Source organism: Podarcis gaigeae (assembly GCF_964106915.1).
Source record: "Podarcis gaigeae genome assembly, chromosome: 6".
Lineage (NCBI taxonomy): Eukaryota > Metazoa > Chordata > Lepidosauria > Squamata > Lacertidae > Podarcis > Podarcis gaigeae.
Genome location: NC_139682.1, coordinates 41,957,281 through 41,971,075, shown reverse-complemented (window position 1 = coordinate 41,971,075; position 13,795 = coordinate 41,957,281). Strand labels below are relative to the sequence as shown.

The 13,795-nt window shown below is 41.4% G+C and overlaps 1 protein-coding gene across 2 annotated transcripts in view; it reads left to right on the top strand.

The window, feature by feature from the left end:
- The window catches only part of MDM4 (MDM4 regulator of p53), a 30,185-nt gene extending 20,820 nt beyond the window's left edge, over positions 1–9,365 (top strand). For both annotated transcript variants that reach the window (XM_083745717.1, XM_083745718.1), the window contains exons 9-11: positions 661–807; positions 3,143–3,223; positions 5,271–9,365. In XM_083745717.1, the coding sequence (XP_083601843.1) occupies positions 661–807; positions 3,143–3,223; positions 5,271–5,804 (762 nt within the window). In that variant the 3' untranslated portion in view covers positions 5,805–9,365. The remainder of the gene's footprint in view (positions 1–660; positions 808–3,142; positions 3,224–5,270) is intronic.
- Positions 9,366–13,795: the final 4,430 nt, after the last annotated feature.

Sequence of the window (13,795 nt, the reverse complement as noted above, 5' to 3'; positions counted from 1 at the left end):
AGCTCAAGCGTTCTTTACTGTTGAGACTCTCCACAGTTTGACTTTGCTGATGATAGATAGACTTCAGGAAAGAAATGGCCTGCAAAATATGACTTGTGAAAGTAGTGCAGGGTAAATGGCACCTGCAAAGACTTTGAATCATTCATTTGAATGCTGTCAAACACTGCTGAGGGCTCATCATCGAGCCTATGTAGTGACAGTGAAGACAGCAAAGAAAGCATACGTTGCTGCTTCCATTACATTCTCATTGTGCCATCCAGCAGAGCTTTTCAGGTAGTGCAGGGCCTTTTACGGTCTGGTCAGAAGGAGGTGACAATCAATGGTAGTTTGCTGTGACTGGTTTACAAATCATTTTAAGGATAACATTGCTTGCATCTGCCAGAACCTTGACTCCACTGTTACAGCAGTTGAATCTCAAGAGGTGTCCAGAGCACTGTCGAGTCCTATTGTATTGGATGAGTGTATGCCTCCTAAGGGTGGCAACATGAGAGCATGTTTTTACGATGCTCTACCAAGTTGTTCTGGCACCATGTCTGATTCAGTGGTGAAGGAATTTTGCAATATCATATATTGTAGCTTTATTCTGGCATCATTGAATATAATGAGAACAAGTCTTTGTAGATCAGTAAATGCCATGTCTGTCTTCTCTTTTTGCTCTAGGATGTAGACACCACCATTGTTTCAGATACCACTGATGACTTGTGGTTCCTCAATGAAGCTGCTTCAGACCAGTTTGGTGTTACAATCCCAGCTAAAACAATTGACTGTGACCATCCCAGTGAAGAAGGAAAAGATGGCAGCAAAACTGTAAGTCCCGAGAGCAAAGGAACTGAATGGTGCTTGTTCCACCGAAGGACCTTGGATGTTAAGCTGGAAGTGTAAGCCATCAGAGCACTAAAGAGAACCAGTGTTATGAGAACCAGTGGTGTAGTGGTTAAGGGTGGTAGACTCGTAATCTGGTGAACCAGGTTCGTGTCCCCGCTCCTCCACGTGCAGCTGCTGGGTGACCTTGGGCTAGTCACACTTCTCTGAAGTCTCTCAGCCTCACTCATCTCAGAGTGTTTGTTGTGGGGGAGGAAGGGAAAGGAGAATGTTAGCCGCTTTGAGACTCCTTAGGTAATGATAAAGCGGGATATCAAATCTAAACTACTCCTCCTCCTCCTCCTCCTCCTACTTTTTCTACAAGTGTGTTCCTAGACTCACATGTGTGCCACCAGCACTCATGTATGATCAAATACATCCTGCTGAGAGATTTAGGATGTTTTGCTGGAGTTATGACATGCATTTGTTATGGATGTGTTGTTAACCCTTAATTTTATGCCTACAAAGAAATAAAGAAAGCATGGTTTATTATAGAAAATAGGAGTCACACAGGAAATATAAATACGCTGCTTTAGACAGCAAAGTTAGTCTACGCGGGTAGCAAATTACAATACATAAACAACCTAATTAAGGAGTAAAAGATACCTAACTATTCTAAAAGGCCCACAGAAGCACGGACATGACAATTTTGCAATAAACCAACACTAGAAGGGGAGGGGGGGAGGAAAGTATACCTGTCATTAATGCAAAGCAGAAGTATGCAGAGGCCTAGGGAGTACTGGATAAGTTCTGTCCTGTTGGAGCTATGAGAGCCCACTAGCCTTGGACTCTAATGGTTTTTTCATACATTTTTGCCAATGCATGCCAGTGGAGAGGGGAGGGGGCTGTGAAGTAAGTGGTTCTTACAATTTCCATAACCCCTTCCAGATTTCCTGCCTATTTCTCACCTTGCCCATCCTGTTCCTGTTTGCTTAACAAAAAGGTGAAAGATTTGTGATCGTGAGGATTTATGTGAACCTAGGCATCTGTCTGTGATCTGCCTTTAAATCACCTCACCATTGTGCAACCATATATTTGCATGTGCTCATCTTTAGATCAGATGTGCGTGAACTCAGGATATTCCTGAATGCCTTTCAGCAGGTGATTGGGATCAGGCTTGTTTCCTGGTTCATGGTGATTTTTGTGTCATATTATAGTTAAGCCAATCTTATACTTAGGCCATGATCTACAGAGATAAACCATATCATAAATTCAGATTCACACACCTTTTGTCACACCAGTTCTGCCATTATCTTTAGTAATCTGATGGCTTGCACTTTCAGTGGTTTATTTTTCTTTTTAGCAAAGGTTTCCATGCAATTTCATGGGCTTGTCACATTGGATGACAGTTCCCTCTGTGATTCATTTCATGGTAATAGATGGGCGAGAAGCTCTCCATATTTCAGTAGTTCGCAGGAATTCATGTCTAGATTTTCAGCAAGTTTTTAAGACAAGAACAACTTGCATAAAAAATAACCTGCAGATTTTCCCCACAAGAGTAATTCATGATTACGTGAGTCAACTGACATACTCGTTACTTAATCTGTTTTACAGATGGGTAGAATCTGGGAGCCATAATAGACTAGCAGCTGATGCATACCATTTTGGCCATGGGACACTGGTCTTGCTTTGTGATCTTTTGCGAGATGCAATTTATTCCCATTCTTTAGATAGCAGTGATGACATGGGGGTTGTGAGGGGAGAATACAGTCACTAAAAGTGTTGCAATGATCTGGTGCAGTGGCTTTCAATCTTTTTGACAAACCACATTCATTCTTCAGCTCCCCTGTGGGATACAGGGGAGTCCAAACTTACATGGGGGTTCCATTCTGGGCCACCACACATGCTACTGGCCACATCCATTTTCAACATACGGGTTAGCAGGAGCGCTTGTGCCAATAGCACACAAGTGGGTTTTTAACCTATTGCTTGCCAAACTAAAGAATATTTCCATATTGCTGCATTTTAAATTTAAATGTAGGCCCTGGCTGCAAGGAATTCTGGAAGCAGAAGGAATTAAGTAGCAGGCAATGTTAGGCCAAAACAGGCACCAGTTGACCATAATTGCTGGCAGTCATAGGGGAATGCCATCAGTGTTGACACCTGCTTTGATTTTACAGTTTTACATCTTTCTTTTTATCCAAATTGTTTTATATATTGCAAGATTTTTGTTGTTGTGCAGCATGCAAATAATGACAGTAAAGAAGTGCTTTCTTATTTGGGGGGGGTGTGCATTTATTTATGGCCATACATGTTCCTTTTTGTTATGTACTTTTTGCAGGTGAGTGAAGCTGAATCATCTGATGACTTTGAAGATTCACAGTCCTTAAACGATGATGCAGACATAGATCCTCCCTCCAAGGTAAATGTACTTGAGGCTTAATAGCCCTAATTTGGCTACAAAGTTGAGTATCAGACGTTAGAGGGATTTTTTTATTCAGGTAGTTGAAGTTCCTTATTGCATCCGTAACAACAAAATACAGTGCATCTTTTTGTTCCTTTATTGTGTTTAAAAGGGCAGATGTGTCAAATCAATTTGTAGGTTTTATTGGACCATGTGAACCGGTGGTAATTCAGCTTGTCATCATCCAAAGATTGAGCTAAGGAAACTGAACACAATAGTTTCCATGGTTCAACAGTAGCAGTCTGCTTAGTTGCAGGCTTTCAGCCTTCTTACAATTTTCCCATTCTTCCGATAGCTGGTTATGGGTATGTTTATGACCAGTATAAAAAACTACTTTATTTCCTGTATGGAAAACTACTTTAACCTCATAGCTTGCAGCTCAGGTGTTCAGAGGCCAGTTTTTAGCAAGTGGCTGAGGAAAACTAATATGTGACACAAACTGATATGTGACCAATTCATATCTTCTGAGAAGTGAGGGATTTAGAGCATCTATAGAGTTTTTAGAGGCCCTTACAGAATAGTAAATATCTAAACTGATAACTAAAGGTCAAAGTAGACCATCATTCATGGGCCTATGCTTTTAGTATGGTTTGGAAAGACGGGTGTCTTGCTTAAGCAGTAAAAATAGTGTGCTGGTGAAGGCACCCTTGCCTCCCCAGAGAATGTTGTTCCAGGTATTCTTTCCCTTCCTTGCTGTGATTCAGGGAGTGAGTCTGAAATAGTGAAAAGTTGGCTAGAACAATGGAAGAGGTTTCAGCCCTTTTCACCTATACTCCTTGACAGTTAAAACAATGTTACATATCTTACAATGTTCCATATGAATGATGCAGATGTGAAAAGAAGTGTGTGTCTGCTTCCCATCTTATCTCATTTGGTCATGATCTTTCCACATTTGGAGAAGGGACAAAAAAGATAAACTTTTGCTGCCTGGAATATATTCATCGGGATATTTTTACAGAGCCGGTTGAATATAGTCTCACTACATGACTACACTGTTCTGTGTCATTGTGGGAGCATTTTGATACTCAGTGGATCAGCACAGAGGTTTCATGGTTTCTAGTCTTCCAAATGAATCAAGTCTATAGGGAGGGAAGAGATATGATCTCTATCATTGTGGCAGTGTTCTGGTTAGTTTCTGAAATTGCCCTTTTAATCCCAGCACAAAGACATTTTCTCAGTACTTATCAGTGGACAACAGAATTTATTTCATTATTCTCTGCTCAATTTTTCCTTTTTCTGGTTTTGCATTGCGATGGAAGTAGTAGTCATCCTGTTCTTCATAGCATGCAGAACCAAGTTTTGCTGCTGCTTGAGTATAGTTTAGAGTCTGTGCCAGTTTGACAAATTGGACTGTCCCTGGCACCAGACAACTGAACTATAGCTCTAAACTCAAAAAGCCATTGCCCTTGGTATATGGGGTAATCAAGTAAGCCACCATCAATTGTGTAGGTTCAATAGATTTTATATATTTATAGAGTCTGAGAAATATCCTTCTAACTGACTCAAGGAGCCTATCTACTTTTGAATTTAGAATAAGACATTGAAAATTCAATATAGAGAACAGGGTAGAGACTTTGTTCTTCCAAAGATATTATGGGAGGGGGCACAATAAAGATGAGGTTCAGCAAAAAGGACATCTCATTTAGGGGGTTCAGCTACAATGGTCCCCAACCATTTTGGAAAATCTAATAAATAGTTACACAAAAAATACCAATTTCACCAAAACAAGTGTTGCTCAAACACAGAGCTAAACATAGACAGCCCCCCCCCCCCAAGAAAACCTTTAAAAAAAAAGTTAGAATTGGAAGAGTTTTTTTGGTGGGAACTAAGGGTGGGTATCTGAGGGTGCTGAGTGCCTATGGACACACTTGAGTAGGTAGTAACCATTCTCTTAATCCATGACTTAAGAACAGAATTGATGGAGCTGGTTACTGCTTCTACTGTAAGAAAGCCTTTATGTGAATGCACAAACCTGTGATTGGTTTGATTGTCTTTCTTTCATCAGGACTATTGGCAGTGCACAAAATGCAAGAAGTTTAACTCTCCCATTAAACGGTACTGTTTCCGCTGCTGGGCCTTGCGGAAAGACTGGTTCTCTGACTGCCCCATGTTAGCACATTCTCTCTCCTCATCCAACATTGCCACAATGCAAAGCAAAGAGGACACAGAAGGGATAGATGTCCCAGACTGCCGAAGGACAGTATCTGCTCCACTTATGCAGTCCAAAGACCTGTGCAGATCAGAAATCAAACCCAACCTACGTCCTGGAAGCTCTGTGGATTCTCTGGATCTTGCAGGCAAAGAGCCTTTGTTGCAGTTTGGTAAGCACAAAGAAAAATGGTCCCTTGAGAGTAGCAAAGAATTGCTGAAACCTTGCATTATGTGTCAGAAGAGACCACGGAACGGGAATATTGTCCATGGAAGGACAGCTCACCTGGTGGCTTGTTTCACTTGTGCAAAAATGTTAAAAAGGGGCCAGTCACCTTGCCCAGTGTGTAAGAGACAGATTCAGATGGTGATCAGGACCTTTATAGCATAGCAACGTCACTTATCAGGTGCTGCGGAGCAAGGAACATCGTTCAGTGGACTATAACTAAAGGATAAAGATTTATATTTAGAAGTATATTTATATATATTTTTTTACCAGAGAGGGGAATGTGAACTCCAAAAGAAATACGTCAAACCCTGCTAGCAGCAAAACGTGGAAAACCCGTGAAATTTCTTGACTACACAACCTGGAAATTAGCACGCAGTCATCAGACTGACTGGCTAAGGGTTCTTTGTTATAACTATGTCAGCTGCCTATGTAAAAGTCGTAAGATGAGCAATTCTTTGTGCAGAATGGTGCTAGTTTTGAAGTGCAGAAATCTTATTGTGTGGCTATGTATTGAGCTGTGTTTTTCTCTTACTGTGCAATTTAAGATACCTGCTCTTTGCATAACTTTTGTTGTGGTATTGGAAATATTCACAAAGGTTAGTGTGAATGCTTGTTAGAAAATATAGCTGTGCAATTCTCACCCCTCAGAATTAGGGAATAAAGCACCTTCAATTTGAGTTTATGTGCATGGGGCTATTCTTAATGATGGCCCCTCTTTTGTGAAATGTTAATGCGGTGGTGCTCCATGTCCCTCTCTGGGTGTAGGCTCATCACAATATGATAATGTAGCTAACGCTTAAATCAGCCTTCACAAACCCAGTGCCTTCCAGATCTTGGGTTGATGACTGTTGCAATTGAAAACATCTGGAAGGCACCAGCTTGAAGGCTGGCTTACACCCTCTTTCAGTTTTCTAAGTTATTTGTAGCTTTAAGAATAGTCCACAATTTATGTAGTATCTGAAAAATTGATTTTTGGACAGTCAGTTTTTCAAGAGTGACCGGCTAGAGCCTTTGAGAAGCTGAAAAAAATTTAATAAGGGCAAATATAGTTGCCCATCATAAAATATAATTTAAAAAAGTTTTTATTTAGCCATGATGAACATTCTTTTCGAACCCGTACATTACTAGATGAAAAGATAAATGCCCTGACTATATTCAGTGTAGATATCCAATGTCCAGTGTATATCCAGTGTAGCATAACCCTACCAGTCATTTTGCCAAAGATCTTGCCATTGCAGATATCTGGAGTAATGGTCCACAAGAGAGAGAGAATCGGGTTCTTTGAAGGGTCTTCTGCTTCCCCCTTTATATCTGCCTGTTCCCCAGCAGTTGCTTCTGAACTTCTGTAGCATGGCATTGCTCTTGCTACTTCCTCGTTATTGCTCCTTAACTCTTTTCTTGTCCCACTTTTGATGTAAGGGTATGGGATACCTTTTCAGGAAGATTCAGGGCTGGCCAGAAACAGACCTTATAACAGTAGGACCTCTGGGAACTCTATATGTTTATGGACTTAAACTCCTATCTCCCTGGTCCTTGACCATTCTGGCTGGGACTGATAGGTGTTGGCATCCAACATCATCTGTTAAGCTGCAGATTCCCCATCTCTGTAGTTTAAATGCAAATAGCTCTGTGAACCCTGAAGATAGGCCTACTCAAATAGTCCTGAATATGAAACTAATATTCTTCAACTCTTTTGGCACCCTTCGTTCCTTCTAAGGGTTCGTGTTGGTGAGTCTTCTAATGAGGCATCTTGCACTTTAAAGCCTATAAGATACATCTTGTCATCTATTTACTCCATTCTTTTGGGATCGCTACAGGATTGTTCCCAGACATATGTTTTCTTTGGCATATTGAAACTGGTATATATAGTGAATGCCCTATTGCTTTAGAATTCCAAATGCAGCTTTATGGTACTGGTTGGGTGATGCACCTGACATTGACCTCCCTCAGGCATGTTGTCTGCTAGAATCCCTTCCTGGTCTCTTCTAAGCCCCCTTTGACCAAGATATCCCCTGAGGGCATACAGTTTAACTGGCCCTTAACTGCTGTAACTTTTTTCTTCATCTGTGGCCATTAACAATTTGTTTTGGCAGCATAGGTTGACCACCTTAGCTTATTGGGGTGTGGGTGGCTTTTTGTGTGAGTTTAGCAAACATTTGTATGGATGATTCTTAATTTTTCTGCTATTTCAGTGTTTACCTACCAGCAAGCTGCTTATGGTTGATATTTCCCAAATGGGGAAGCTTGAAAGAAGAAAGCAAAAACCTATTTTCCTTAAAACGCCCCTGGCAGTGGGGGTCTGAAGTACCACTGCTGAGTTTTTGTCTATTACAGTGATGCTGTTTATAAATATTGTGGGTGGTGGTGAAGGGAGGGGCTTTTCTCCTTTAGTGGAGGAAGGAGTGTGGGTTGTCACCACCCACTGGCAGGAAGTCAGACTTTTGAGAGGGCACACCTGGTGGATAGGGCAGCCCCCTGACTGGTTCATCTTCCTGCCAGCTCCACTGCAGGTTGCGCTTGCCAGCAGCTTCAGGCACGGCTAAAGAGAAAAGGCAGGAATGCCATTTTGGAAGGGATTTTCCTTGGCTCTTCTTTTGTTTGTTTTTCCTGTCTCCTCTTTCTGCTCTTGCTCTGCTATTCCTGCTCTCTCCTGGCTCCCCAGATTCACCCCTAGTGTCAAGAAGGGTTGAAACACAGCTGATGGGGAGGAGGAGATCTGTTCTCTGCCAACTCATCACATGAGTCATTAGGAAGCCGGGCTACCCGTGCAGGGGTGCCAGGGATTTCCCTGATCACAGCACTATGAAAACCTGCTTTTCTCTGTGATAATCAAAATCACTGTTAAAATTGTATGCATATATACACATGTGAAACCTTTTAAAACCAAAACAGTTTAGAATTACTTGTTTCAAGAAACTTCTAAATACCGAGATCCGAAGGATGTCCTCCTCAGTCTGGGGCTACCACTGAAAATAATAGCCTCAGAGTTCTCAACCTTCTCCTTGTGTCATGATGTTGCTTTGGGAATTTCCACATCCTTGCTCATGGTTGAGATAATGCAACATTTATTTATATAAAGGTAAAACATTTATTAATGTGGGATGAAGGATTGAGAAAACTCAAGTGTGTTTGGTAGCAGCAAAATGTTGAGCATAACATCTTGACCTGTTTTAAAGCCTGGGCTGGTCCGTCTCCCACCTTCTCTCCCTCTCATCTTCTCCTCTCCTGGCTGAGGAGAGATGCGGTGCAGAATGGAAGTGGGGGTGTTTCTGTAGGCTTACTCGGGCCTCTGCTTTGTACTTTGTCATTGTTTCAAATTAAAAATTGCTAGTGTGTGAAATGCAATTCTACCCTATTCTTTGATCAGACATGTGTCATGTGATGCTTTGTTCAAATGTTAATATTTATCTCTGATGCAAAGTTGACTTACAGAGCAGCAACGAGGTTAAATTTCAAGATGAAAAGATTAGCATGCCGCAGCACCTTTTCTTCCAGCCAGATCTGCAAATGCTCACTGCAGAATGCACCTAAAATAGCTATCTCAGCAAACACTGTTACCCCTGAAATACTGTTATCTGTACTGGAAGGCCTGTGACTTTTTAGCTTCTGGAATTTAGTTGCTCCAAATGCATCTCATCTTTAAACAATGCTGAACTTCATTATTGCACTGACTGAAATTACAGTTTGAAATTAAATAAATGGGCCTTCTGCTATCCTAGCTAATACTGGTGTCTGTGATTTTGAAATGGCTGTGATGACCTGAATTGCATGTTTATGTTTGTAGGTACAAGAGAACTTTTACTAGTTTTTCTCTGGGGTAACATTCTGTAGACTGTTGTAAACAAAATCTGCCCTTATTCCCTTATGGGGTACAGAAGAGCCCTTATAGAGTCCTTTGTAGGTTCTCCATCGGTAGGAGAAAATAAGATGCCAACCAGAGAATATTGAGAAGCAAAGCAGCTAGTAAGCCTGATCTTTATTAAAACTGTTGCAACAGGGTGCTCCCCTCACACGCAGGAGGGAGGAGGAGGACCTCGAACAATGGCACGCAAGGCCTTATATATCCATTTTGAAATCCTCTGCTCTGGAGCTCAAGACCACCCCTTCATACATACATCACAGAAGGGGCGTTGCCCAAGACCACCCCCCACAAACATCATACCTACATCACAGAAAAGGTGGTCTACAACAGAAATTTGAATGTTGTTGTTTTTCCTATCTGCCAGGTTATCTGATAATGCCTTATCTGATTGCCTTTTCTGGTAGTCTGGCCATTCCTTTGAGATGGTAATTACTTAATTCCTGAGACAATGGGAAGGTTTTCTTCATTTCCTCTTTCCTTCCATTTGGTCAGTTTGGAAGATTTAAAATGGTTTCAGGACTGTCTTCCTGTGATGCTTCAGACATGTGATTTATATATTTATGTACATGTTTGCTTGGTACATTTATGAACATTGATATATATATATATATACACCTTAAAATTCTTATTGCAAGACATTTATAAGAACTGATGTGGTGTAGCCATTAGTGTGTTAGACTATGATCAGAAGGACTGATCCAAATTGCCATTAATCCATGGTCAAGAGTGGTTGTGATGCTAAAGGAAGGAGAGGACCATGAGCTTTTTTTGGGGGGGGGGGGTAAAATGTAATAAGCATCCTGTCCAAGCCATTTTCAGCTGCTAAGAGAATGAGCATTTGTGGGAATGCAGTTTAACAATGGGGACAAGATAAGCATAGTTTAATCCCAAAATGCCAAATGGAGAGTGGTCAGAAGCATAGTGTGTAAACCTCTCTTTTATCCTTATCTTAATAATTTGTGTGTGTTTTGAGATAGCGGTAAGAGCCAAAGAAAGGTGTTAGTCTGCGTACACTACTGCTTGACTACTCGTAGCACTGAAGTAGGCTATAGATAACAAATTAGTTAATTTTTCAATGTGACACATTATTTTAAAAAATAGTTGGTTTTTTAAAAATCGCACACAGCATTTGTGTTCTGTTTGTGTTCTTGGCTGACTGTACAAATATGAATTAAATGCAAACTTAAGATGCACCCAGTGTTTGCCTTAGTGTTGTTTGAGGACTTTTAAAAACATTTGTTTTTCCAAGTGGTAGGAAGCTCGGAGCAGACTTAACTAGGTGGGTGAGGAACCCTGTTGTTGAAGTTGGCCAAAAATGCTCCGTAGGTAGTCGAAGCATTTTATTTGTATGTATGTATTCGTATTCCAGAAAAGGAAATGTGTTAATCTTTACTTTTGCTATATTTTTATTTGAATATAATTCAATGAAAAGTGAAAGTCCTTGTTGCCTGCTAGCTGGCTGATAGACATAAGGAGAACATGTAGTGCTCTTAATGCACTATATTGATATGCTTTTAGTATCCAATTAAATTGTCAGTGCAATTCCGTTGATGTTCTTGCACAAATGAAATCTCCTAGTGACTTGCTAACTTGGATGTTTTCTCTTAGCTTCATAGAAGAACCGTGAGAATTAAAACACAAATGTTGACCAACTTTAAGGAGCAGGCAGATACAGTTAATTAATGTGGAACATTAGAGGGACTGTGGGTTAGGTTTGAAACTTCCCTACTGGAAGTTTCTCCCCTAGACCTGCAACTGTTCTGAATGAAGATGTGTTACCGTATTTTTCGCTCCATAGGACGCACCGGACCATAGGGTGCACCTAGTTTTTTTTGGGGGGGGGGGATAAATAATTTTTTTTGTATTCCCCCACCCCCCAGCCCCAAAGAGCAAAGTAGCCAGGACAGCGAGCGGGATGGATCTTGGCTTCGTTTTTAGCCGTGGGGCTGGGGCGGGGGAAGTCAGAGCTTCCCCTGTCTCCAGAACAGGTCCGGGAGCGGCGGCAAGGTTGCGTGCAGCCTTGCCGCAGCTCCCGGAGCTTGCGGGGCTGGGGGCGCGCTCCGAAGGCTTGCAGATAGCTGCCTGAAGCCTGGAGAGGAAGAGGGGTTGGTGCATACCGACCCCTCTCACTTCCCAGGGTTCAGCGAAAGCCTGCATTCGCTCCATAGGACGCACACACATTTCCCCTTCATTTTTGGGGAAAATAGAGCGTCCTATAGAGCGAAAAATACAGTAATTGTGTAACATTTTGACATGCAAATGCTTGGCAGTCCTTGGTTTCAAAGGACTACTACAGGTGCCACATAATACCCATTCCCCATTTGTAAGAACTCGGTTGTTTAGTGCAATTTGGAACTCCCTGTCTATTGAGATCAAGCAGGTACCTTCACTTTTCAGGGCCGGATAAAAACACAATTGTTCAGACAAGCTTACCTTGATGCTTAGAGAGTTGAGAGGTAGATTTGTTTTAGTATTTTAATTTTATATATTTTAATGTATGATTGTAATTTTTTCGGGATTTTACTGTTTTATGTTTTAGTAAAACACTTGAGTTTTTTTTTTTTTTACAATCAAGCGGGGTATAAATTTTATGAAATAAATAATAACATCTGTATGCAAAGTTACTAAGCCTGGAACATTGTTTTTTGCTTCCCCGTCTCCATCATAAACATCTTCAGATGGTAAGAGAGGAGATCAAAATTACCCACAACTTAAAAGGAAAAAGGCTTTTTGCTCTACAGAAAAGTCTGAAGTTTTGTTCAGCTGCAGCTAGATGGCATCAGTTACTTACAAGAAGGAACCTCCTGCTCAAACTTTTGTAGCATTTAGACAGTTCTCAGCTTAGCTAGGGAACTTTAGTGCATGAATGAATGAGAATGTGGTCTGTTACATCAAATTCAGCAAAGTTAACCAAAGTAATGTCTTGTCTTAAAAATGGTACAGCCGTATAAATTTTTATGAGATACGGGATTATATACTGGCTTGAATAGCATCACCATTGGTGCCAGGTTCAGTGTAAGTTGGCACTGATAAGATAACTTTTACTTTAGTTCCATTGGGTTTTAGTACAACCTTTAAGCTCTTGTTATCATAATGGGTTAAACATAGTTAGGCCTGAAAAATCTAATTCCATTGAAAGTTTCTGCCTTACAAGGTACATATTTTTAATTTATGCATAAATTTACCACACACAGGAGTCAAATACGCTATGAGAGAAGTATTCATTTGATAAAGAACAGAAGCTGTTATTCAGCGGCCTGGAATTGTGGCAGCAATATTCCTTCTCCTTGTCAGGTAGAGACTGGAAGTGCATTGCGAGTGCCTGGATTCACTAATGGTTGAGGGAACAAGTTTAATCCTATGTAGTATTTACCGTATTTTTCTGACCATAACACTCACTTTTTTCCTCCTAGAAAGTAAGGGGAAATGTCTGTGCGTGTTATGGAGTGAATGCCTACGGATGGCGGGGGGATCTGCTGCAGTTGTGAGCAGAGGATCCATGCTTCCCCTTCCTTCCCTCCTCCTCCGTGGCTCGCTTTGAAACAGCAAAGCGGGAGAAGAGCCGCTGAGTGGGGAAGAGAGAGGGACAGAGAGCCTGCTTCTTTAAAGGAACAAAGCGGGAGAGGAGAGGAGCCGCTTACACGAGTCCGGAGCTGTTTTTTTCAGCGAGCCGGGGAGGAGGGAGAGAACAGCTTGCTAAATAGCAGCAAAGTTTTTCGCAAGCAGGCTCTCTCTGTCCCTTCTCCTCCCCATTCAGCTGGCTAAATAGTAGCAAAGTTTTTCAGCGGTGGGGAGGAGGGAGAGAAGCAGAGCCTTTAAAGGAGCAAAGCGGGAGAGTAGAGGAGCCTTCTCCTCTTATACCCCTCTTCTGCATTATTAACAGCATCCTTCTCCACCTTGAGTGCTTTTCCTTCCCTCCCCACTTAAAACGTGGTTACAAAGCACGGATCCACATGGATCCTCAGGTTTTTTGCATTGGGCTACCCCAAACTCACTGTCAGATCACATGTCTGTGGCCACAGCATGAACCACAAAAATCATACATCCACTGTTTCATTTAGAATATTTTTTTTCTTGTTTTCCTCCACTAAAAACTATGTGCGTGTTATGGTGTGAAAAATACGGTACCTATAAAATCTATGTGCTACTTTTGGGGGCATAGCCCACTCAAGGCTGCTCTTAACAACAAAATAGCCTTAAAGATCCAGCAGCATCAACAGTTCCTTAAAACAGCTCCTTCCTGATGCACCTCACTTGCAATAGCTGTCAGGGCTATATTCTCTATATTGCT